Raw genomic sequence first — 23,491 nt, 5'->3', positions numbered from 1 at the left:
TCAACATTTCAATGGTAAACCACAAAGCTCTCTCTTATCACTGATGTTTAAGTAAATCCATGTGTGATGTCCGTGTGTTGTTAAACTTGACTTTAATCAAACATTCTTAATTAGAATAAGAAATCCAGGATAAGAAATAAAAAGCAGGATATCATCTGCATAAAGTTATATAACAAGAATCTAAATTGAGATGTACCTTAAATAGTATTTAATGGACACAGTAAAGCTCCACCAAAGAACTTGAGACCAGAGAGAGGGTACCACAGTCTCTGTCTCTGCTGTCTGTTTGCAGAATCAATCAATTCAACGATTTGTTGCTGATTGATTCAAAACTGATATTATATGAAAACAAGGACCTATTTAGCACCTTAGTTGTGTGGAAGCCTTTTATAAGAATGAAATGGCTCATATGTTTCTTTGTCACATATAACAGTACATCCTGATTATCTTGATGGATGTAATGGAAGATCATTGGTGCAGAAGATGCTTTACAGCGGTGTCACTCTGAGAAGAGGCTTGAGACTCTGATCTTTCTTCCTGAAGCTCTATTTCAGTGTTCAGATGCTTTTGGTGGAGATAGAGGAGGAGGGAAGCATGGCAGCTTGTCAGAGGGAATTCAGGAAGCACTCAGCTCTTTATGTGGTGCTTCCTCGACTCGCTGAAGAACATTGAGACCAGTGGAGTCTGAGGACGATAAAGACGGAGCAGAAAGTCCAGCCAGAGCCGAATCATTCTCCCTCCTCGACTGCTGGGGAGTCAAATCCTTTTTGGATCTTTGTGATCTCTTGGTGCGTTTATGTCACTGACATTGGATTAAGATACATAGATACATAGATAGATACACTGTAAAACCTGACAAGTTAATAGAACTCAAAAGTTTCTTTGAAACTGATTACATACAAATTTTTGAGTAATACTTATACCTTAACTGAAATGTTTTAAGTTAAAGTATAATCTTATCAATTGAGTTCTATTTAGTAGTAATTTTCAAGGCACACAAACATATTGTTTGTAAGTTAAAGAAACATTATATATTAAGTTTCTTTTAACTAATAATTTGTGTTAACACTGTACATATAAAGATCAAGTATTGTTGACTTAAAAATGTTCATATCTTTTCAACTAGCTATTTTGTTAGCACAGTACATATGAAAATCAAATATATTTAACTTGAATATTTTTATTATCTCTAAATAAAAAACTTTTCGCTGTATAAAACGCGATATGAATTAAAAACGTCAATTGATTAGTACTCAAAACTGACTGAATGTAGAGTACTTAAAACATTTTTTGAAACCGATTACATAAATATTTTCAGATAACTGTAACTCAAAATCCCTAAGTTAACATTGAGTAAACATTCAAAAGCACTTTTACACTGACAATTTAAACGCAAATCACTGTTTTATTAAGAAACAATATATATATATATACACATATACACATTATAGCAAATAACTCTTTTAAATAAAAAATATACCTTAAAAACAGTGCTAGGGCCTTTTTAACCACAATAGTTTCAAAAGAAACAAACTTTGGCTCTAAAAGTTATTATGTGAAAGGCTCCTCCTCAAGTTAAAAGAGACTCTTCTATGAAATCAGTCTACCACGAGAGACACACCAGGTTCAGATGAAAGATCACTTACACATACAGGGTCCAATGTCTGCAAGCCTACCAAGGCATATGAAAATGAATAGGTACTGAATACATTTAACAAAACCAGCATAGACACATAATGTGCTTGTGTTGGCAAGAATTAAACACAATTTTCAGGAACAGTTCTGCGTATTAATTTAACACATAAAGACCCAATACATATAAAAGTATAAAACAACATCTACAAACAGTCCTTCAACTTGAAGCTGAACAGTAACAAATCTGTCAATGCAATACAGAACACAGATGTAAAGCAGCAGGATGTAAACAGGAGAACAGAGTGTGTGTGTGTGTGTGTGTGGTTTTTTCTGAGAAAAATAATGTTGGCAGTTTGCATAGGGGCGGTACCCTTGCTCAAATCCACTGTTGTCAATAAAGACACCCCAATTTCACAAGGCGTGACCAGGACACTATGACTGCATCTTTAGTTTAAAGAACTTTAACTTTTGAACTCAGCCGAGAGCACAGCTTGCCAGGTGACTACGAACAACCAATCACAGCCGGAAGATAGCTTGCCTGTCTTCCGTAAATACAAGTCTTCGGTAAAGAAGTTGTTTATTTTAGTGTGTGTGTGTGTGTGTGTGATTGTTAAAGTGCAACTTTGCACGTTGGTAGTATTACACTGCCAAAAGGTCATTTTTCAGGCTCAACACCCTGGGCTTCAAATTCTTCAAGTTCCCCTCATCAAGGCCCATCAACACTTTCTGGGTGAAGTCAAAAGTGTTGGCCAAGTCTTTTGGATAGCTCAGATGCAGGGCAAAGGTCAGTGCAAAAAGCAGGATGAATGTGTCAGCCAGTGTAGGGAGTTCGATAACTCTGTTACCCTCAATGACAACAGCGATCCTCTCTGGGCAGAAGAGCGTGGTATCTGTTGACCTGGCACTGATCATGAGAAGTCCGACCGCGATGTCCTCTATGTCTGGATCATCAGACTGCTCCACCTGATGACAAGAACAGATAAACGTTACCCATTACCCCAAATTGCCTTGGCTATCTCAGAAATCTGTTTTCTGAAAAATACATCAGTGACATAACACATCAAATAACCTAATGTTTTGTGCATAATGTGGCTTTAACCCTTTAACTGCCAGACCAAGAAAAAAGCTATGGAAAAATTATTTGTTTGCATTTTTTTTTATCAAATGGGCCACAAATTAAAAAAAATGTTTTGACTGACCCCACAGTTTTGTTTTTATGAGCCTCTACCAACTGGTCGAGCTGGCCTTTTATGGTAAAAGTGCATTTTCAAGAATCATCATATACAGTACAGTATTTGTACGCATCAAACTCAAATAAAACACAAACTGAAATACATTTGTTTCTTTTATGGAAAATGAGCAATATATACAACCAGATATATTCATAAAAGATAATACATTATAATTGTAAAAAAAAGTGTTTTTCATAATAATAAAAATAATTGCTCATCTTACTGTAGATGCTGAATTGGCCTAACAAGAAACCACTGGCTTAACAGCAAATGTCTATATCCTGTGTTGGCCTAACTTGCTCATCTGTGAGCAACTTTGGGCTGAATGCCATGCATGAAAGGTGCTATATAAATTATTATCACTCTTTCACTCTGAGACTCATAAGGCAGTATTAGATTTAGTAATATAACCATGAATCTAGCCATTTATTTACCATATTTTATTGGAAAACATCTCTGAAACTCTGAAAAAGTCATATTGCTAGTTTACCATAAAAAGCCAATTCCACCGATTGGTTGAGCATATTTTCCAAAAAATAATTACACCCTTGTTAAAACTTTTTTTGTGCATCAAGTTATCTAAATATGATCAGTCAGTGCTCTGACACTAAAATATGTCAAAATTGATATGGTTACCTTACAAAAGTTGACCAAAAAGAGATTTCTTCAGCAGTGATTTTTAGCATTGCCAACTTTCTCAGTGGAAGCTAGCTGAAGGGCTTTCTATTTGAACCACAGTGACATCTAGAGGTTGTTTTGTGCATAACACATCAACCAGATGGTAGAGCTGGCTGAATCAGATGGAGTTCAACTTCTTTTTTTAAACAAGATATCAAGACACAAAATGTGCTCTACCAAATGGTGGCGCTGGCAGTTAAAGGGTTAAGGAAACACCTATCAGCATTGCACAACATAATGTTACAGCCCCAGAAACTTCAGCCTCCAAAATACCCAATCAGTTGACATAAATGCTTTCTACAAAAAAAACATTTATAACCTTCATAAGGGTAGGATTTATTTTATCACTGTATTAGACTGTGTTACTATTCGCTAGTTGTACCTAATAAACTGGCAACTGAATATATATTTACAGTATAATCTCTCCCTACTACACATACAAAAATATGGGGAACACTAGAGATTCTTTTGTATTGAACACTGATGCTGCAGGAAAGAAAGCCCTCTCTTAATTGTATATTTTATTAAATCACGTGAGCCCATTTTTAACACTGAAACCTAAAAGAGCTTTCAAATAAATCCTAAAGTAGTTAAGTAAAGGGAGATTATATTCAACATATCCATTGTGTACCTTACAATAATTACAATTCTTATGGCAATATTCAAATCTTGGAACTAGAACGGGATGTGAGCAACACAAGAGATAATGTTTGAGTAATATAACCTCAGTGACAGAATCAAGCTTTGATGACACCAGGACAGTTCATACTTTTTCAAACTAAATCTATCATTTATTATAATGTTTTCACTATAAAAATTCAAATAATTGTCTTCCTGCGATAGAGCTCCTGAAACAATGTAACAAGATAAACTATATTTTTTGATGATCTGTCACATACATTCAAAACAGTTATTATGCTGACTTACATGCCACAGCCTCAGAAACGTGGAGTCATCTTCATGCAGATATGCAGGCAGAGCACGGAGGACAGCAGCACGTCGGACATAGACGTCACCTTGCTCCTTGAGTGCGAGAACATATCTTTGTTTTACTTTGGATGCTAAACAGTATAGCCACACAACAATTGATATCACAAGAAAGGGCTCTTCCATGACTGAAGAGATTACCATTTTGACAAAGATAATCCACTCTAGTATGAGAATAAAACACCAAGAGGCATAACCGACTCACCTGGAGGTCATAGGAGACGAATAGCTGAATCAGAACTTCAGCTACCTTCCCTTTGCTTGCCGCCTTCTTCCTGAACAGGCTCTGAAGACGGGGGGCATGTCTATCCAACTCCGCATAGAAGTGGTTCTTCAGGTTGAGGTTTGTTATCCTGTGAAACTCTGCACAAATCTGCCAAAATATAAAATGACTATTTAATTCACAGTACAATGTAGATGTGGACTGAAGGCAGCAGAGATAAACACAAACATAACATGCTAAAACTGAGTAAACATGTCAAAGTTATCAGTGACAAAGGCACACAAAATAATTATATAGTGGTAATAAATACAATATTTTCACCTGTGACTCCATTTTCATGGCAGGCCAGCGTTCCAGGATCTCTCCAACAGGTAGCTCATCATTGATGATCTCATTGCGCCGCAGGGCAAAGGTAGTCTGCATTAACTTTTCAATCAAGGGAAGGTTTTTATCACTCCTCGTAACTTCATCTACGATTTGGAGTCTCAATCGCTCGAGGCTTGTACCATCTTCACCCAGTGGGAAATTAGGCAAGAAATTCACCTCTGCCCTCTTTGGTCTTTTGATGTTAGAGTCAGATTGAAGAAGCCATATATCTGCCAGTTGCTTCAGTTTCCTAAAGAGAAAAAACATTGAAGGTTAGCTGGGTTGCAAAGTTTTCACAAAATGATCTGAGAAACACTATTTTCAAACCTAAAATGGCAACACAGTCTCACGGCATTTCGTGTTATAGTCACGAAATTAATCTATTGATTCGTGTTCACCAACACGATTTCGCCAATTTTTTCGTGTCACACAGAACGATTTTAAAAGCAATGTAAATAATATCAAATTAGAAGGAAAAAGACATTTAAAAAAATACAGATTTCAGTATTCTGACACAGAACGATTTTAGAAGCAATGTATTTATATTGGTAGTATGTTTCGTGCCTGCACCAAATAATAACAAATTAGAAGGAAAAAAAGATGACATAAAATACAGATTTCAGTATTCTGAGGCTCTGAGCCATTTCTTTTCCTCACTGACGGCAAAAAAACTCAGACATTATACAATTTAAAATAAAAGGGATAGGGTTAGGCTTAGGGTAAGATATTGAGTAAGAACATGTTTTTATGAACCACACAGCTTCCGGTCTTCCAAGACCCGACCGGACAAAAAGACGTGTTGCAGGCGAAACATACTACCAATAGAAATACATTGCATTTAAAATCGTGTTGGTGAACACGAATCAATAGATTAAATTAATTTCGTGACTAATAACACGAAATGCCGTGAGACTGGGTTGAAAATGGCGGCAGGACGCTCGCTTTTCTTCTTTTTTGTTACCGCATGCATGTCTTGTGCATGTTTTATTAGCTTGGAGGCATAGAGGATTTACGTTAATTGTATCCACTAACGTTTTAACATAATCGTGCATTCTGAATGTTTGTAAAAAGCAAGCTAACTTGAAACACTAGACTATTAATCTGTTAAACCGGGCAGCCACCGGTACAGAGGGCTTTTTGTTCACGAACTTTGTCTCAGGGCTTCTTAACATTTAAAAACCTATTAATGTGTCATACCCACTTAACGAAACTCACCTAACTGACGATACGAACCATTTTTACCGAAACAAAACACAAGTCTCACAAGAAGCATCTAAATTAGCCCGGAGTGAAAAAATGCCTAACTCACGGTAGAAATACTTTATTACTTATCAGATTAAAGCTGAGATTCCACAGACTCTAGAAGTATTAGTATCATCACTGTGCAATCATTACCTTTGCTAAGTTACATGTAATTGAAAACGATGGGGGGTATAAATTACCTTGTAAAATGAATAGTCTATTGTTTCAAGTTAGCTTGCTTTTACTAACATGCAGAACGCACGGTTATGGTACATTGTAGTGGATCAAATGAACGTAAATCCTCTATGCCTCTAAGTTAATAAAACATGCCCAGACATGCAGTAAAAAAAAAAGAAGAAAGAAAACGCGCGGCCTTCCGCCATTTTAGGTTCGAATTTTCCAAGAGAACTTTTGCAACACAAACGTTCCACTTTGAGATATAACTTAAAACAATATAGAAATACTGTCTTACACGTAAGTTAAATCATTTTTCAAGTAAGGCAGATATTAAATGTAGGCTAGCTAACAAGATCTCAAATCAAACTAACACACCATGCGACACAAAGTGCATTAGATGCAGAAATTAATAAAACATCATTTAAATACTGTGCAAAGGCAAGACGTAACTCACCAGAGTAGTGCGGCCAAAAAAAGGATCAAGATTCCGGCAGTGAGTGCAATCAGCAAGGTGGGGAAAGTATTCTTAAAAGTATGAGCGATTTCAACCGAGGCGAGGAGCTAATGGCGGACTCTGGTGAAGGCATGGGTGAGAGAACGTCTACGCACGTCGGGGGCGGAGCACATACGTGATGACGTCAGACCAGCGTCAGACAGATTCAGTAAAAATGTTTGAGTACAATCACCAATATGACCCAAAGTGGTTGAACACTGTATACACAATATTAAAAATCAGTTCATAGTCATCAAAACATTAGCGGTGAATTAACTTTTTTAAATGTTTGAGTTAAAACAACCCATTTTCTTTCAGAAGCTTGTAATGTTCGGTCTTACAGTGTAGATAGATAGATAGATAGATAGATAGATAGATAGATAGATAGATAGATACTTTATTAATCCCAATGTGGGAAATCATTTTGTTACAGGACCAGTGTTTTCAACATTAAAATACAAATACTTAAAAAGTGGAATAGAGTTAACAATTAAAAGTAAAATGAAAATGAATAAAAATGTATCGCTTATAGGCTTATACTATACTGCATATACATATGGGAGCATATCATTTACAACTAGAGAATGCAATTCCTGAAGAAATTGCTAGTTTGAATGCTTTATGCTGAGAAGCTGACGCTAAACTGCTATGTTGAAATGTAATGTGTAAGAAGAAAGTGAAGAATTTAGATTGAAATGATACATGAACACCGGGGGCTTGAATGTGTGATGAGAGAAGAAAATAAAGTAAAAAGGCTTGGAAAAGCAGCAGAATATTTGAAATGCAAACTTTTGAACTAACTTGATGGCGAATGATCTGTCGCCATGCCAACGGCATTTGATGACATCCCATAATACGCTTAGATGCGTTGATGGCTGTGTTACCAAACCTGTGAAGTTTTGGGCCATTTGGAGCATTTTCACTGAAGTTATGAGAAAACCGTGTTTCATGGCGGGCATTGTGTTGCCATGGCAACGGCATGTCCCGTAGATGTCTTCACGGCTGGACTGTTAGCACACATGTGAAGTTTGAGCACTTTTTGAACATTTTCATAGGAGTTATAGCGACATCATGTTTTATGGCGAAGGGATGCGTTTCCATGGAAACGGCATATGGTGAGATCTCAGATTTGGCGTAGAGCTGTTGAGGCATGGACCGGTGATATACAAGTGAAGATTGGGGGACGATTGGACAGTGTCGATTGGACTTACAGCGACATCGTGTTTCATGGCGAGTGGTCTGTCGCCATGGCAACAGCATTTGAAGAAATCTCAAAACTGTCCCGTAGATGTCTTCACGGCTGGACTGTTAGCACACATGTGAAGTTTTAGCACTTTTTGACAATTTTCATAGGAGTTATAGCAATATCGTGTTTTATTGCAAGGGATGCGTTGCCATGGCAACAGCTTTTGAGGAAAACTCACTAATGGTATATAGACATGTTGAGGGCTGGACCATTAACTGTCATCTGAAGTCTGGTGGTGTTTGGATCATTTGCATAGGTATCACGACAACATCGTGTTTTATGGCGAGGGATGCGTTTCCATGGAAACAGCCTATGGTGAGATCTCAGATTTGGCGTAGAGCTGTTGAGGCATGGACCGGTGTGAGAAGAGAGAGAGAGAGAGAGAGAGAGAGAGAGAGAGAGAGAGAGAGAGAGAGAGAGAGAGAGAGAGAGAGGAGGAGAGATGAGAGAGAGAGAGAGAGAGAGAGAGAGAGAGAGAGAGAGAGAGAGAGAGAGAGAGAGAGAAAGAAACAGTTAGAACTGACTGCTGTTGGAGTGATGACATCGTGTTCCATTACACAGGTGTTTATAGTTGAGCTAACGAGCTATGAAGAGATCAAAGTTTCATTGTTCTGAATGAGAGATAAACCTCTTACATGTGAACGTTTTGTGGAAGAACGATAACAGATATCTGTGAAATTTCAAAATGTGAAGCATGTCAAGGAAGTTGAGTATCTGAAGTGTAATTTTTGTGTACTTTCGGGTTAATAATGTGGCCTTTTTTGCAGTTTAACTAAAGGTGTGCGGCTGCTGCTGTGAGGAAATATCTGCCTGAAATTACAATGGGCTTTAATGGAGACATGTTGAATGTTTTTGTCACTTCATGCCCTCAAGAGGCATTTTGTTTAATTATTTTTGCTTCATTATTTGTCATTTGTCAAGCTATGAGATGTTTTCCTACGTTTGTCATGAAAAATGATGTCTCAGGAATGTAGGGTTTGGGAATTATGGCAGTTTTAAAAAAAAATATGAAGGCATATTTCAAGATTTCTTACCCTCTAGCTGTGACATCACGCACTCTAGTTAATGTTAAAATCTGAAGAAAACCTCTTTAACAAGGTCTGAACAATGTTTAATATCTCTAAAAGTAAGAATCAGATTTAAAAGTTGTGTTACACGAATAATGTCAGAAAGATGTGTAATATTTTAAAGTTGGAATGAGGTTTCTAAGTGAAAGTATGAATGAACAGTTAGCAGTTGAAGTCGCATGAAGATTTGTTGAAGTCTGAAGAATTTCTCCATTGACTTCAATGGTTAAAAATGTGATGTATTATGGGATGTATCTCTGGAATTATGAAAGTTATGAATGATAAAAGTAATAGCAGTCGATTCCCGACCGAGCTGAACATTTTGATGTTTGAACGGAGTTTCTGCGATGTTGAAGACGGACAAAATAATTGGACGGAATAATAATAAACTTTTCGTCCGTAGCATAACATATAGTTGGAATGCTGTATCAGCATTCCCACTAAAATATTCAGAAAATTGCAAGTTGTTCTCAGGAAGGAGAGCTCAACTATGCAGCAGTGAGTTCTCTGCAGCCAGAGGTGAGGCGTTGAAAAGTGTTACTGCAGAAGGCAGGAATGGTTTCCTTTCCCTCTCTGTGTGACAGCGGAGCAGTCGGTTGGAGAAGGAGCTCCTGCCTGTCCAGCTGCAGGTGGAGAGGGTGGGCGGGGTTATCCAAGATGCAGGCCGGCCAGCAGAGCAGAGACAACGCCGTTACCGAAACGACAGCCGAGCCCAGCTCCGTCCCCAAAACCTACACCGACTCCTGAACCTAAACCAGCACCAACGCCAGTGGAGGCCGAAGCCATCGTGGCCAAACCAGCTGCGAAGGTGGAGCCCAAAGCAGAATCCAGACAGAAGGCCATGGCGTTGAGCCGGAGTCCTGAAGTGCCTGCTGAGTCATTAGAGCTGGAGGTAAGACAGCTGATAAACACAATGACACACATTTGATTATTTAGTCATTTTAGCTTCGACTACCGAGTCAGCAATTGTAGTCAATCCAACACATTGGTCAACACAAATATGCCAAAAAACGATTGGACATGTTGCCATTTAGTTTTCTACTGACATTCATGATCCCCCGCAGATAAATCCTAGTCAATTTGACGATCCTCAATCTTGTCCTTTAGCACCACCACTAGGTTCACGCTCGGTGGTTTGAAGTAAAATATGTGGATTCATGATTGGAGAATTCGTATGATATTTACAAGATGAATTCAAATTACTTTGGTCTTTCCCTTAACGTTCCCCTAACACATAATTGGACTGTAAAACTAATTAAATTCCTGTACACACACAACTGTTCAGTGTGTAGTGCTGATAAGCAAATGTTAGCATGCTAGCTAAATAGAGATGCCACATTATAACTGCCAAGTGAAAAAAGTGCATCTCCCAAAATGTAGAAGTATTAGGTTATAAATGACCTCTGCTTAATCACAAGATGTGAAAATATTCAAGATAAATCCAGATTTCTACTCTTTTAGGAAACTAAGGAACAAGCAGTTGGACCATAAAGTCTTCCCTTAACTCATATTTAATAGAGAGTGCAACAGATGAAATATGTTAAATGTAAAACTACAGGAATACAGCCAGAGGATCTCATTACTCAATCAGCTCGAGTGCGCTAGAATTTGAAACTACGCAGCTGAAAAAAATCTGCCCCTTCCTTCAGACTTCCTTACAGAGCCCCTCCTCCAACACACACGAACGCGCACATGACCAATGAGGGCACGAGATAAGTTTGAGCACAGATGGAAGGCTGACAGGCAGGTAGGCCATCCAGTTATTTTAGCCGGGCCGGCTCAGATGATTGGTCGTGCTTTTTACAGCGCCACGGCTTCCACAGATGAAATGTTTTAATGTATTTATTGTCAAAGCATTTAATGTATTCATTGCTATCGGGATGTTAAGAGCATTCCATGGAATATAACAAGTGTTTCTGAAGTGAATTACCTACCCCACCTTTAAGAGTGATTCAGAAATATAATTACAGCAGTCTTAAAAATAGATAAGTTAACAACTAAAGACTTAAAAAGGAACAAGCTTCGACCATCAATTGAACATTGATGTCTGTTGGTTTCCCATAATACTACAAATGTTTTGTACAAAGAAATACCCACAAATATTTCTTGAGTAATAATTGTTCCAAACTGTTCAAGTTTCTACACATTCACAAGATGGTAAACTGCCTTCCCTGCCCTCATGTCTCATGTTTACTTCTCTTTAAGGGCCCAAACACCATAATGATATGCATGGTCATCCTTCTCAACATTGGCCTGGCCATTCTCTTCGTACACATTTTGTCATGAGACATGGTCCACCTCAGGTCATTCATAAACAAATCAAATGTGATTAAAATAACACAGTATACAAACTTGAGGGAATAGGGAGTCTACTAAAATACAAATTGTGTTTTAATCTGCAGGTCACCACTCTGCAGAAGTGTTGGAGAGAGACGCCTCCTCCTCAGTTAGGACCAGAGATAAGAAAAGAAGAAGAAGAAGCCTCACGCAGATCGCCGCAGCTTTTCTAAAGGTTTTTTGCTGGTGTGACTGTGAGGCTATGTGAAGCTCCTCTCTTTCCAGAGGATTGACAAACTGAAGGACATGAACCTGATTCAGAACGTCTGAATATGATGATGTTTGCATGTTAAAGTCGGGGCTGGATGGTAGAGTATGTCCTCCGTGCTTACACTGGAGAAGCAGCGCTAAAGAAGTCACATTTTTGCAAAAGAAAAGGATTTTGAACCCTTCATTGGCACACACTGGCTGATTAGACCTGAAAGATCATTACACTTTGTCACAAGACGTGTTTGTATTATGAAGAATGTTACTAACATACAAACTGAATATTCTCTCCACTGTGCCTTAAACTTGATTGAGACACTGCAGCAGACGTGTGAAGATTACTGTATTATTGTTTTAATATCTGCAAGTTTCAACAGAAACCTGCAATCCAACATTAAGCCAGTCTTTTTGTTTTCATCTTGCTGCTGCTCTGTCTCTTCAGACTCCAAAGCATGTCCAGTTACATTTCAGCTAATTGCATTTGAGACTGTGGTGTACTACTGTGGAACTTTCTCTTTTCACTGGGATTTATATGCATTATTGTCAATTTGCTGCTTTGCTTTGGGAGCTGTAGAAAAGGGGGCAATAGGAAGCTTATGAGTGTCACAGTACTGTATGTTCCTGTTGGGTTTTAAATGAGAGCTGTGTATGTTTTGCAATAGAATGAGCAAACAAGAGAAAGGATTTATGTTGATAAAGAAAACAATCACTGTATGATGTAAGTTCCTCAATTTACATCGATACACAACAGAAGGGGATGTTTTGGCCTGTGAACAACTTGATGTATGTTTTAGTGTAGTAAACCGTCCGTTCTGATTCACAATGCCTTATTTTCAGGGCCTTTTAGTAGAGCCAAATACGTCAACTTGTGTACGCATGAGGGCACCGTGTGTGTATGAGTCTGTATTTTTGTATCATTTTGAAGTGCACATCTTTTCAGCATTCTAAATATTCTGTTGTATGATTTGTTATGTCAGAGGCAGTTATGCAAAGCTAAATTCATTTATTTCCGAAACAGTGCAATTACCTCATGATTGTGAGATGGAGAAAAACATATTGAATGGTTCTTAACTCCATGTGTTACGGTGAGAAGAGCACCCTCCAGATATGCTAGATTATCTTTGAGCCATTTAACACATTGCTTTTGAGAACCGGTTTTAACATTAAATTCCTTTGCAAATGAACAAACTGGTTGGGAGTTGTTCTAACGCATAAAGTGGCATTTTACATTAAGTTAGCTTTAATACATTTCTTATTTGGCATGCGTTTCTGCCCAATAACTGATCATAAATGTACAAAATCCATCAACTACCAAAGAGGCAATTGAAAGTGCAATAGGAAAGTATTCATTTAGGTCAGTGTATTGTAGAATCCATTTTGTTTCCGTTTTAATGACATTAAATATCTGCTTAATGTCAAGAAAAAGCATTTATTTGGCTTTACATGGTTCCTAATGTATTGCTTTCAGTTTCATTCATGTTCCAGTCTGGGAACAGCAGAACTAAGTCTTCTTAAACACCACCTGTCTGCCAGCATGAGAGCCCCACCCCCCCCGCCTCACTACTATCCCTCCCTTGGGCCAGAGTGAATACCACACCCTATTTGAGATCAGGCCGGGGTTAGGACTCTGTTCTTGTCACGTAAAGCACAAATCCAATCTTAAATAAGTAAATGTAAGATATGCAAATGGTACTCTTGAGTCATCTGATGTTGAGAAATAATGTAGTGATTAATCTAGCATTTAACTAGATTGCCATGCCTGGTCTGTTCAGAGAACAGATATATACATGTTAAACACCACTGCCTCCAAGTGACTGAATTGAGCAATAGCATCTCTGTGAAAACATGTTTGATTGAACTGAGCAAGTGAATACATACAACCCATCTAGGCACATAGGTCATGTTTAACAGTGTATTTATAGACGAGAGGAAAGCATAGGTTCAGTCAATGAACAACTTTATTTTCTTGACATTAATAAAACAGATCAATAAAGCTTTCTAATACTCCTCTCCTTCCTCATCCTCATCTTCCAGGCTATCAGCTCCAACCTCCTCGTAATCTTTCTCCAGAGCGGCCATGTCCTCTCTGGCCTCAGAGAACTCTCCCTCCTCCATACCCTCACCCACATACCAGTGCACAAAGGCACGCTTAGCGTACATCAGATCAAACTTGTGGTCCAGCCGAGCCCAGGCCTCTGCAATAGCAGTGGTGTTGCTCAGCATGCACACAGCCCTCTGGACCTTGGCCAGGTCTCCACCAGGAACTACAGTGGGCGGCTGGTAGTTGATGCCCACCTTGAAACCAGTGGGGCACCAGTCCACAAACTGGATGGAGCGCTTGCTTTTGATGGTGGCAATGGCAGCGTTCACATCTTTGGGAACGACATCACCACGATACAAAAGGCAGCAGGCCATGTATTTACCGTGGCGTGGGTCGCATTTCACCAACTGATTGGCTGGCTCGAAGCAGGAATTAGTGATTTCTGCCACCGAGAGCTGCTCATGGTAAGCTTTCTCTGCAGAAATAACAGGGGCATAGGTGGCCAGAGGGAAGTGGATACGGGGGTAGGGCACCAAGTTGGTCTGGAACTCTGTCAGATCAACATTGAGGGCACCATCAAAACGAAGGGAGGCAGTGATGGAGGACACAATTTGACTCATTAACCTGTTCAGGTTTGTGTAAGAGGGACGCTCGATATCCAGCTTTCTACAGCAGATATCATAAATGGCCTCATTATCAACCATGAAGGCACAGTCAGAGTGCTCCAGGGTGGTGTGGGTGGTCAGGATGGCGTTGTAGGGCTCCACCACAGCGGTGGACACCTGGGGAGCTGGGTAGACGGAGAACTCCAGTTTGGACTTCTTGCCGTAGTCGACGGACAGACGCTCCATCAGCAGGGAGGTGAAACCAGAGCCAGTGCCCCCTCCGAAGCTGTGGAACACCAGGAAACCCTGAAGACCGGTGCACTGGTCGGACTGAAAGAAAGAGAGAAAATCATGAAATAATATTAAACGTATTTATATAATACAAAGACAGCAGTGCCAAGGGTTCACAGCTAAGGATAAAAAAGCGTATTAGTGCACAGCATGTAAACATATAGATTCAATGAAAACAGATCAGAGATAAGAGGGTGCCATACCATGGAGGGCTTTGAATGCGATCAGGAGGATCTTAAACTGAATTCTGCAGGGTGGAGGAAGCCGATGCAAGTGGGCCAGAATCAGGGAAATATGCTCACTTTGAAAGAGTGATACCAGATTGTTATGTCTTGTGTTTGTTTAAAACACTGTACAGCTCTACATTTTAAAACATATACTTCACATATTTATTATTAGTTATGACACTTAGCTTTTGCAATACTTATTTTTGCCATTCACCACAATATGATTGCATACTCCTTGTATGTGAAAACCTACTTAGCAATAAACTGATTCATTTTCATTTAATACTCTTCAGAAAAATTGACTTGTTCTAAATGTACTGACCAGCTTTCGGATTCTGTCCATCACCAGGTCGATGACCTCCTTGCCGATGGTGTAGTGTCCTCGGGCGTAGTTGTTGGCAGCATCCTCCTTGCCAGTGATCAGCTGCTCAGGGTGAAACAGCTGGCGGTAAGTCCCCTTGCGCACCTCATCTAAGGGTAATGAGCATTAGATTATTGAAGGTTTTGAATGACAGAGGGGGAAAAGGCATTTATGATACTTTTATCATTTATAATGAATGAGAATGTACCGATGACAGTGGGCTCCAGGTCAACAAACACTGCTCTGGGGACGTGCTTTCCAGCTCCAGTCTCCATGAAGAAGGTGCTTAAGGAATCGTCCCCTCCTCCTGAGATGTTCTGGTCACCAGGCTTCCTGCCGTCCGGCTGGATCCCATGTTCCAGGCAGTAAAGCTCCCAGCAGGAATTGCCAATCTGCACCCCAGCCTGACCAACGTGGATTGAGAGGCACTCGCGCTGTAAAAGGGAAAAAAGGTTGTTAAGAAACTATCATAAAAAAGGAAGCCTAGTTGGCTGATTCTTGTGCAAAAACAGTGTAACATACATTCTAGTGGCATATCATCACATGTGGAAGGACTGCTCTAGAGAAAAAGGCTATTTTAATAAGAACCAAACATCATATCATGATTTAAGTCACCTGACGCACACATTTGTCATCTGAACAGAAAGAGTTACAATTATAAAAAGAGGCTAAATACTGTTTATACGTGGAACAACCGAAAGCTCAATGACGCAATTGTTGGCAGACAGTTGGCACGATTGGACGTGAATGTGGGCCAGTGTTAAGAGAGGAGACTACGCGTTTACATTTTCTGCAACTGCGTCACACGGATTGCGCCACTGCCACACCCCTTTAGGAGACTAGTGGCGTGGCAGGCCAGCACGTAAACACACATAATAATCATCTAATTCGACCTAAATAAAGTACAAATTTGAACACAAAGTCCTTATCTTGTTTTTCGTAATACAATAATTACTCCAGGTTAAGCCGGAAAAATGCATTTGCAAAGCACGTCAATAAATAAAATCCACTTGACCCAGTCTATGTAATGAAAGAATATATTTTGATGTAATCATTTCAGACGTAGCCTACGTTGTAAAAACGCCCTGGTTCACTGAAATTCGGAAAAAAATGTTTTATCTGTGTTCATATCATGTTTTAAATATGAAACCATTAAACCTGGCCACTAATGAGACAGGAAGTATATTTATTTCCAACAATTCGCGCCGATTGTAAATGCGTCACTTCAACATCTTGACTGTGCCGTCGAGTTACACTTAAATTTACCAACACCACGGTTAAAACGACTTATTAATGACGAAGCTTGATTTAACAGTTTACACCGTAACATTTTTGTTTCACTATAAAAATGATGAGTCTTCTTTAAATAGTAAGCGGTTAAAAAACGTTAAGCTGGTTACGTTTTCGCATGATGACATACGTTCAGAGCGCTGCATTTGGTTAAACACACATCCTCTACGTGGAGAAAAGCTGTACTATCGTACTCACCATTTTTCTGAAGATGTGAAGACAGAGGGCTTCGATAAAGAAGAGGAAAAGGCAAAGTTATCTCTCACGGCAGGGCCTGTATGAGTCCAGGGTAAGAAGTAACAGGTGTATTTTTCTAGGCGGGGCTATTTATCGCAATTGCTGCGGAATCTGATTGGATGAAAAGACAAGTGGGTCCACTTCTGATTGGTTGAATTCTTTAGAATTTTTTTTAAAGAAACTTTATTGAGCACATGGAAAACAAGAACACTGGCTAACAAAATTCCTGTTCAAAGCGAATCACCCCACCTAAGAACGTCAGTCCCACTGGGAAAACGTGGTTATTGCTGAACATTAATAAATAGTCGTCGTAGAATAATACAACACATGCATATTACTATACAAGAACGTTTAGCAAATAAGATAATAAGAAAAAAAGATTGGCATATTCCGACTTTTGACGTTCATATTTGAATTACGATAAATATATATATATATTTAAGCATGGGCGTAGGAAGCATCCTCAATGTGGGTGGGACAATTTGACAGGGGGTGTGGGCAGGGCCGGCCCTTGTCTTTTGGGGGCCCTAAGCGAGCTTTGGCTTGGGGGCCCCCCTCACTCTAGTGCGTTCTCACTTCACACAACATGGAACCATTTTTTGTCTTATGATGTTAGCATAAGCACACATATTGTATAAATAAGCATGTAAACACCGTGGACCTAACATCCTCTAGGGGGGTCCTCACCTCCTCTAGGGGGGTCCGGGGGCATGCTCCCCCGGGAAGATTTGTTTTAAATGTTGAAGTTAAATGCATAAATCTGGTGCACTTTGAGAGCAACATTAGGGACTATAGATCTATGGATACATCTCAGAGTTATTTCAAAACAAGGATTTTTTATTTCAAACCCCACTGCAGTCAGCATGTCGTTGTGTCCCTGAGACACTTCACCCCAAATTGCTCCTGTGGGGATTGTCCACAGTATTGAGTATGTAAGTCGCTTTGGATAAAAGCGTCTAACAAGTGACATGTCATGTAATGTAATAACCAGCTTTGGGTACAAGTGTAGATATAGCATACTCATATTCGGAAGTCTTGGCCATGTATATAAATACACCATGATTGGTCTGAGAATTGCTGGAATGTCAAAGAGAAAAGCCAAACAAATTGCCAAATATTGCTCTGTTTCAGCTTTTATTGGCAGCTTAGCCGTGTGGAGAAGGAGGTGCTATGTGTTCCCCTAAGTGTTCTGTGCTGCTTTGCCCCGATATATGTGTGTGTGTGTGTGTGTGTGTGTGTGTGTGTGTGTGTGTGTGTGTGTGTGTGTGTGTGTGTGTGTGTGTGTGTGTGTGTGTGTGTGTGTGTGTGTGTGTGTGTGTGTGTGTGTGTGTGTGTGTGTGTGTGTGTGTGTGTGTCCTCAGTGAAGTGTAGCTTCCAGCTGCAGCAGTCAGCTCAGTTCCTGTTCAGTCTGACTGAGGGAGGTTTTTGTACGACGCTTTTTCACTGTGTGAACACATGCTGACTGTTGAGGTAATGGTAACTCTGACAGTAGTAAACTGCTGTATCATCAGTCTGGACTCCACTGATGGTCAGAGTGAAGTCAGAGTTTGATCCACTGCCTGTAAAACGGTCTGAAATCCCTGATACTCGATTGCTAGTAGTGTGAATGAGCAGTTTAGGAGTTCCTCCATCTCTCTGTTGGTACCAGGCTAAATAGTTCCCATTAACATTCTGACTGGTCGTACATGTGATGGAGACGGAGCGTCCCGGAGCAGAGCTCACTGCTCCAGACTGAGTCACTGTGACCTGGCCTCTGGACTCTGAGGATACAGAGACAAAGACATAAAGCAGCGTCATGGTTTTGTCCGCTTCATTTCAGAGGGACGGATGTTCACAGAGGAGAGGAGTTTGATTCTCTGGACTTTACCTGTGAAGCAGCAGCAGAGGAGAGTCCAGATGAGGACGCAGATCAGAGTCATGTTCTTGATGAGGAGGATTTCTGTGGCTTCTGTTGTCATGAAGGACAGCTGTCAGTCATCCAGTGCTCAACTCTCAGGACTATAAAGTGTCCCAGAGCACTGGAGCATGGTGCTGCTGATGCAAAGTGTCTCTCTATGGAAATGCTCTGACTCCAACAGGGTCCTGGATTACTCTGATGATGCTGTTTATCAATGGATCCATCTCTCTGTCAGAGGATTGATCAGGAATGGGTCAGCGCTCACTTGTATGAGGCTTTAAGTTCAATGGACACATTTTCTTGTAGTTCATTTTATTAAAAAGCTCAAATTCATAACTCCAAATAATCAATACCACCTAGGAAAAACAAAATGGAGATTTATTATTGATCCTGATGGAAAAGCAAACATGTATTTATGGAAATGAGGCACATTCAGAAGAATAACATGTATAGCTTTTATTAGACGTTCATTGTTTCATTTAAGTAATCAATTACTTTGATGTTTAAAAGTTGATAAAATCATGAAACTAAACATATTTTGTGAACAATTCGTTTTTCAAAAGAAGAATCTTCATTAAAACTGAAGAGATAAGTAGATATTGGTTTTAAATGTTTAAAAGGTTCAATAGAGAAACAGTAGATACTTTTCCATAGTGTGTGAATCTGTTTCAAACATTTGAAGCAGTAATTATATCAAGTGGGTAAACCGTGGATGTGTTTAGTGAGTTTGTTTGTGTCAAAGTCAGAGAGCCGTGTCTCTCTACAGTGAGAGGTTTTTGTACGGCGGCTCAATGACTTTGTATCACTGTGGTACACGTTCGGTGGAGGAACCAGACTGGAGTTTGGAAGTAAGTCAAATGTTAATTCATAAGAGCAATTTCTCTTTTGTTGTACTTATTATTCAGCGTACGGAGAAATAGTTACCTCTCCATGTCATTGTATACATACTTATCAAATATTCTGAACTAAGAGGCTAACTTTACTCCAGCAAAAGACCTTTAAATGTTTTTATGGAACTTTGAACACAGAATAATTCATTATTTCCACCTTTAATGGTGAAGTAGCTTCTCGAGGGCTGGTAGGTTTAGTTCAGTGAGTCAAAGTCAGAGAGCCCTGTCTCTCTACAGTGAGAGCTTTTTGTACGGCGGCTCAATGACTTTGTATCACTGTGGTGGACTTTTGGTGGAGGAACCAGACTGGATGTTGGAAGTAAGTTTCTGCACAAAAACTAAATATGATGTTAAGAGACGTTTTAAATTCTGTGTTAGAGTCTTTGAGAGATAGATTTATATTATTTTAATTGTAATGTTTAGATAGTATTAGTATTCATGTCTTTATTTCTCTTCTTCATTGAGACCAAGTCAGAGCAGCTTTTCTTGAAATGTCTTTATTCCCAACATGCTGTCATTTAAACAGCTTCAAATGTGAAATGATGAAATGTATCATTTTTCATTAATTTATTTGAAATCGTCTATCTCGGTTCTCCTCTCTGTTCTCAAATAAATTACAGATACAGTTTTTAAATACAGTTGAACGGAGTAAAGATAACGATGGATATTAAAAAATGTGTTGAATTCTTTCAGACATTATTTTAAAGTTTGTAAAACTGGGTAGTGATTGAGATTCACATTAAGCACAGCTGATTGCTCCGTTTCCTGTATTTGTTCATTTATCCACTAAATAATTTAATAATGTTTGTAGAGTTCAGGTTTTGGATGATTTTGATAACTACTACTTAAAATATGTCCTAATGTTGTACTTTATTTCTATTGTAGTCTGACATATTTCAGGTGACTCTGTAGGAAGTGTCTCTGTGCTGATTTGCATGAGAGGCTTCTTAAAGGGAAGTGAAACAATGTGTGAGTGAGAGACTGATGGAGCAGAACCAACATCTGACAGAAACTCCTTAAAGGACAAGCGCTCTCACAGTAAAGGTGTCCCAGTGTCTGCTGGTTGATTGACAGCTGTGTGCTCCCTGTCCTCTAATCTGATTGGTGTCTCCTAGGTGATGTCCGTCCCACCCTGACGGTGCTGGCCCCCTCCACAGAAGAGCTGCAGCAGGGGAAGGCCACGCTCATGTGCCTGGCCAACAAGGGCTTCCCCTCAGACTGGAGTCTGGCCTGGAAGGTGGACGGCAGCAGCAGCTGGGAGGAGAGCAGGAGCCCCGGGGTGCTGGAGAAGGACGCCCACTACAGCTGGAGCAGCACCCTGAGGTTCTCTGCAGACCAGTGGAGGAAGGTGGGCTCTGTGACCTGTGAGGCCACCCAGGGCTCCCAGACTGCGCTCTCAGAGACACTGAGGAGAGACCAGTGTTCCCAGTCCTGAGCTGACTCACTGGGACTCTGCTTTCTCTCTCACACTGCTCTCAGTCTGCTCTCTGGCTCTCAGGACATGTTTCAACATCAACCTGTTTCTGCTTGTGTCGATGGTTTCAACATTTTAAAACAATAAAGATGAATGTGTGTATTATAAAATGAGTTTTGATTCCCTTTCTCTGAGATATTATATATAAAAGGAACCTTATTCACATTCATTCACAAAAGTCACAACATTAACAAGTCAATATTTCACATATTTCTTTTTAATGAAATTAAGGGTTTGGATTCCTCCTAGTTTTATTTTTGTTAATCAAGATTTGTACCAATATCAATAGTATCAACATTTCAATGGTAAACCACACAGCTCTCTTTTATCACTGATGTTTAAGTAAATCCATGTGTGATGTCCGTGTGTTGTTAACCTTTACTTTAATCAAACATTCTTAATTAGAATAAGAAATCCAGGATAAGAAATAAAAAGCAGGATATCATCTGCATAAAGTTATATAACAAGAATCTAAATTGAGATGTACCTTAAATAGTATTTAATGGACTCAGTAAAGCTCCACCAAAGAACTTGAGACCAGAGAGAGGGTACCACAGTCTCTGTCTCTGCTGTCTGTTTGCAGAATCAATCAATTCAACGATTTGTTGCTGATTGATTCAAAACTGATATTATATGAAAACAAGGACCTATTTAGCACCTTAGTTGTGTGGAAGCCTTTTATAAGAATGAAATGGCTCATATGTTTCTTTGTCACATATAACAGTACATCCTGATTATCTTGATGGATGTAATGGAAGATCATTGGTGCAGAAGATGCTTTACAGCGGTGTTACTCTGAGAAGAGGCTTGAGACTCTGATCTTTCTTCCTAAAGCTCTAGTATTTCAGTTTTCAGATGCTTTTGGTGGAGATAGAGGAGGAGGGAAGCATGGCAGCTTGTCAGAGGGAATTCAGGAAGCACTCAGCTCTTTATGTGGTGCTTCCTCGACTCGCTGAAGAACATTGAGACCAGTGGAGAGGACGATAAAGACGGAGCAGAAAGTCCAGCCAGAGCCGAATCATTCTCCCTCCTCGACTGCTGGGGAGTCAAATCCTTTTTGGATCTTTGTGATCTCTTGGTGCATTTATGTCAATGACATTGGATTAAGATACATAGATAGATAGATAGATACTTTATTAATCCCAATGTGGGAAATCATTTTGTTACAGGACCAGTGTTTTCAACATTAAAATACAAATACTTAAAAAGTGGAATAGAGTTAACAATTAAAAGTAAAATGAAAATGAATAAAAATATATCGCTTACAGGCTTATACTATACTGCATATACATATGGGAGCATATCATTTACAACTAGAGAATGCAATTCCTGAAGAAATTGCTAGTGGGAATGCTTTATGCTGAAAAGCTGACGCTAAACTGCTATGCTGAAATGTAATGTGTAAGAAGAAAGTGAAGAATTTAGATTGAAATGATACATGAACACTGGGGGCTTGAATGTGTGATGAGAGAAGAAAAGAAAGTAAAAACGCTTGGAAAAGCAGCAGAATATTTGAAATGCAAACTTTTGAACTAACTTGATGGCGAATGATCTGTCGCCATGCCAACGGCATTTGATGACATCCCATAATATGCTTAGATGCGTTGATGGCTGTGTTACCAAACCTGTGATGTTTTGGGCTATTTGGAGCATTTTCACTGAAGTCATGAGAAAACCGTGTTTCATGGCGGGCATTGTGTTGCCATGGCAACGGCATGTCCCGTAGATGTCTTCACGGCTGGACTGTTAGCACATATGTGAAGTTTGAGCACTTTTTGAACATTTTCATAGGAGTTATAGCGACATCATGTTTTATGGCGAGGGAAACGGCATACATGTATAGTGAGATCTCAGATTTGGCGTAGAGCTGTTGAGGCATGGACCGGTGATATACAAGTGAAGATTGGGGGACGATTAGACAGTGTCGATTGGACTTACAGCGACATCGTGTTTCATGGCGAGTGGTCTGTCGCCATGGCAACGGCATTTGAAGAAATCTCAAAACTGTCCCGTAGATGTCTTCACGGCTGGACTGTTTTAACACACATGTGAAGTTTTAGCACTTTTTGACCATTTTCATAGGAGTTATAGCAATATCGTGTTTTATTGCAAGGGATGCATTGCCATGGCAACAGCTTTTGAGGAAAACTCACTAATGGTATATAGACATGTTGAGGGCTGGACCATTAACTGTCATCTGAACTCTGGTGGTGTTTGGATCATTTGCATAGGTATCACGACAACATTGTGTTTTATGGCGAGGGATGAGTTTCCATGGAAACAGACTA

General features: G+C 39.6%; 2 protein-coding genes and 2 gene segments (V, D, J or C); 2 read left to right on the top strand and 2 right to left on the bottom strand.

The window, feature by feature from the left end:
• The first annotated feature begins 9,836 nt into the window (after positions 1 to 9,836).
• LOC117471972 (protein TonB-like) lies at positions 9,837 to 11,856 on the top strand. The gene is made up of 3 exons (XM_034117183.1): positions 9,837 to 9,844; positions 9,893 to 10,238; positions 11,749 to 11,856. Exons 1-3 carry the CDS (start codon positions 9,837 to 9,839, stop codon positions 11,854 to 11,856), a joined length of 462 nt encoding a protein of 153 aa, XP_033973074.1.
• Positions 11,857 to 13,827: 1,971 nt separating this feature from the next.
• On the bottom strand, positions 13,828 to 17,012 carry LOC117471728 (tubulin alpha-1B chain-like). Its single transcript, XM_034116932.1, has 4 exons — positions 16,904 to 17,012; positions 15,624 to 15,849; positions 15,377 to 15,525; positions 13,828 to 14,866 (listed from the first exon to the last, which is right to left on the bottom strand). The coding sequence occupies exons 1-4, from the start codon at positions 16,904 to 16,906 to the stop codon at positions 13,889 to 13,891; spliced, it is 1,356 nt and encodes a 451-aa protein (XP_033972823.1). The 5' UTR covers positions 16,907 to 17,012; the 3' UTR covers positions 13,828 to 13,888.
• A 1,370-nt stretch (positions 17,013 to 18,382) lies between these two features.
• LOC117471963 lies at positions 18,383 to 18,900 on the bottom strand. The segment is given in 2 exon segments: positions 18,383 to 18,702; positions 18,810 to 18,900. Coding segments are annotated over 2 exon segments (411 nt in total).
• A 1,059-nt stretch (positions 18,901 to 19,959) lies between these two features.
• LOC117471794 lies at positions 19,960 to 21,313 on the top strand. The segment is given in 2 exon segments: positions 19,960 to 20,048; positions 20,845 to 21,313. A coding segment is annotated over 1 exon segment (249 nt).
• The last annotated feature ends 2,178 nt before the right edge of the window (positions 21,314 to 23,491 follow it).

The sequence above is a fragment of the Trematomus bernacchii genome, unplaced genomic scaffold, assembly GCF_902827165.1.
Source record: "Trematomus bernacchii unplaced genomic scaffold, fTreBer1.1, whole genome shotgun sequence".
NCBI classification, from domain to species: Eukaryota; Metazoa; Chordata; class Actinopteri; order Perciformes; family Nototheniidae; genus Trematomus; species Trematomus bernacchii.
Note: the sequence above shows the minus strand (reverse complement) of the source record. Positions and strands in the feature narration are given on the sequence as shown.

Coding starts and splice junctions, on each gene's coding strand:
- LOC117471972 (XM_034117183.1), top strand. Junction 10,239..11,748: donor CTGAGTCATTAGAGCTGGAG/GTAAGACAGCTG, acceptor TTTAATCTGCAG/GTCACCACTCTGCAGAAGTG.
- LOC117471728 (XM_034116932.1), bottom strand. Junction 15,526..15,623: donor CCTGGAGCCCACTGTCATCG/GTACATTCTCAT, acceptor CATTACCCTTAG/ATGAGGTGCGCAAGGGGACT. Junction 14,867..15,376: donor TGGACAGAATCCGAAAGCTG/GTCAGTACATTT, acceptor TCTTTCTTTCAG/TCCGACCAGTGCACCGGTCT.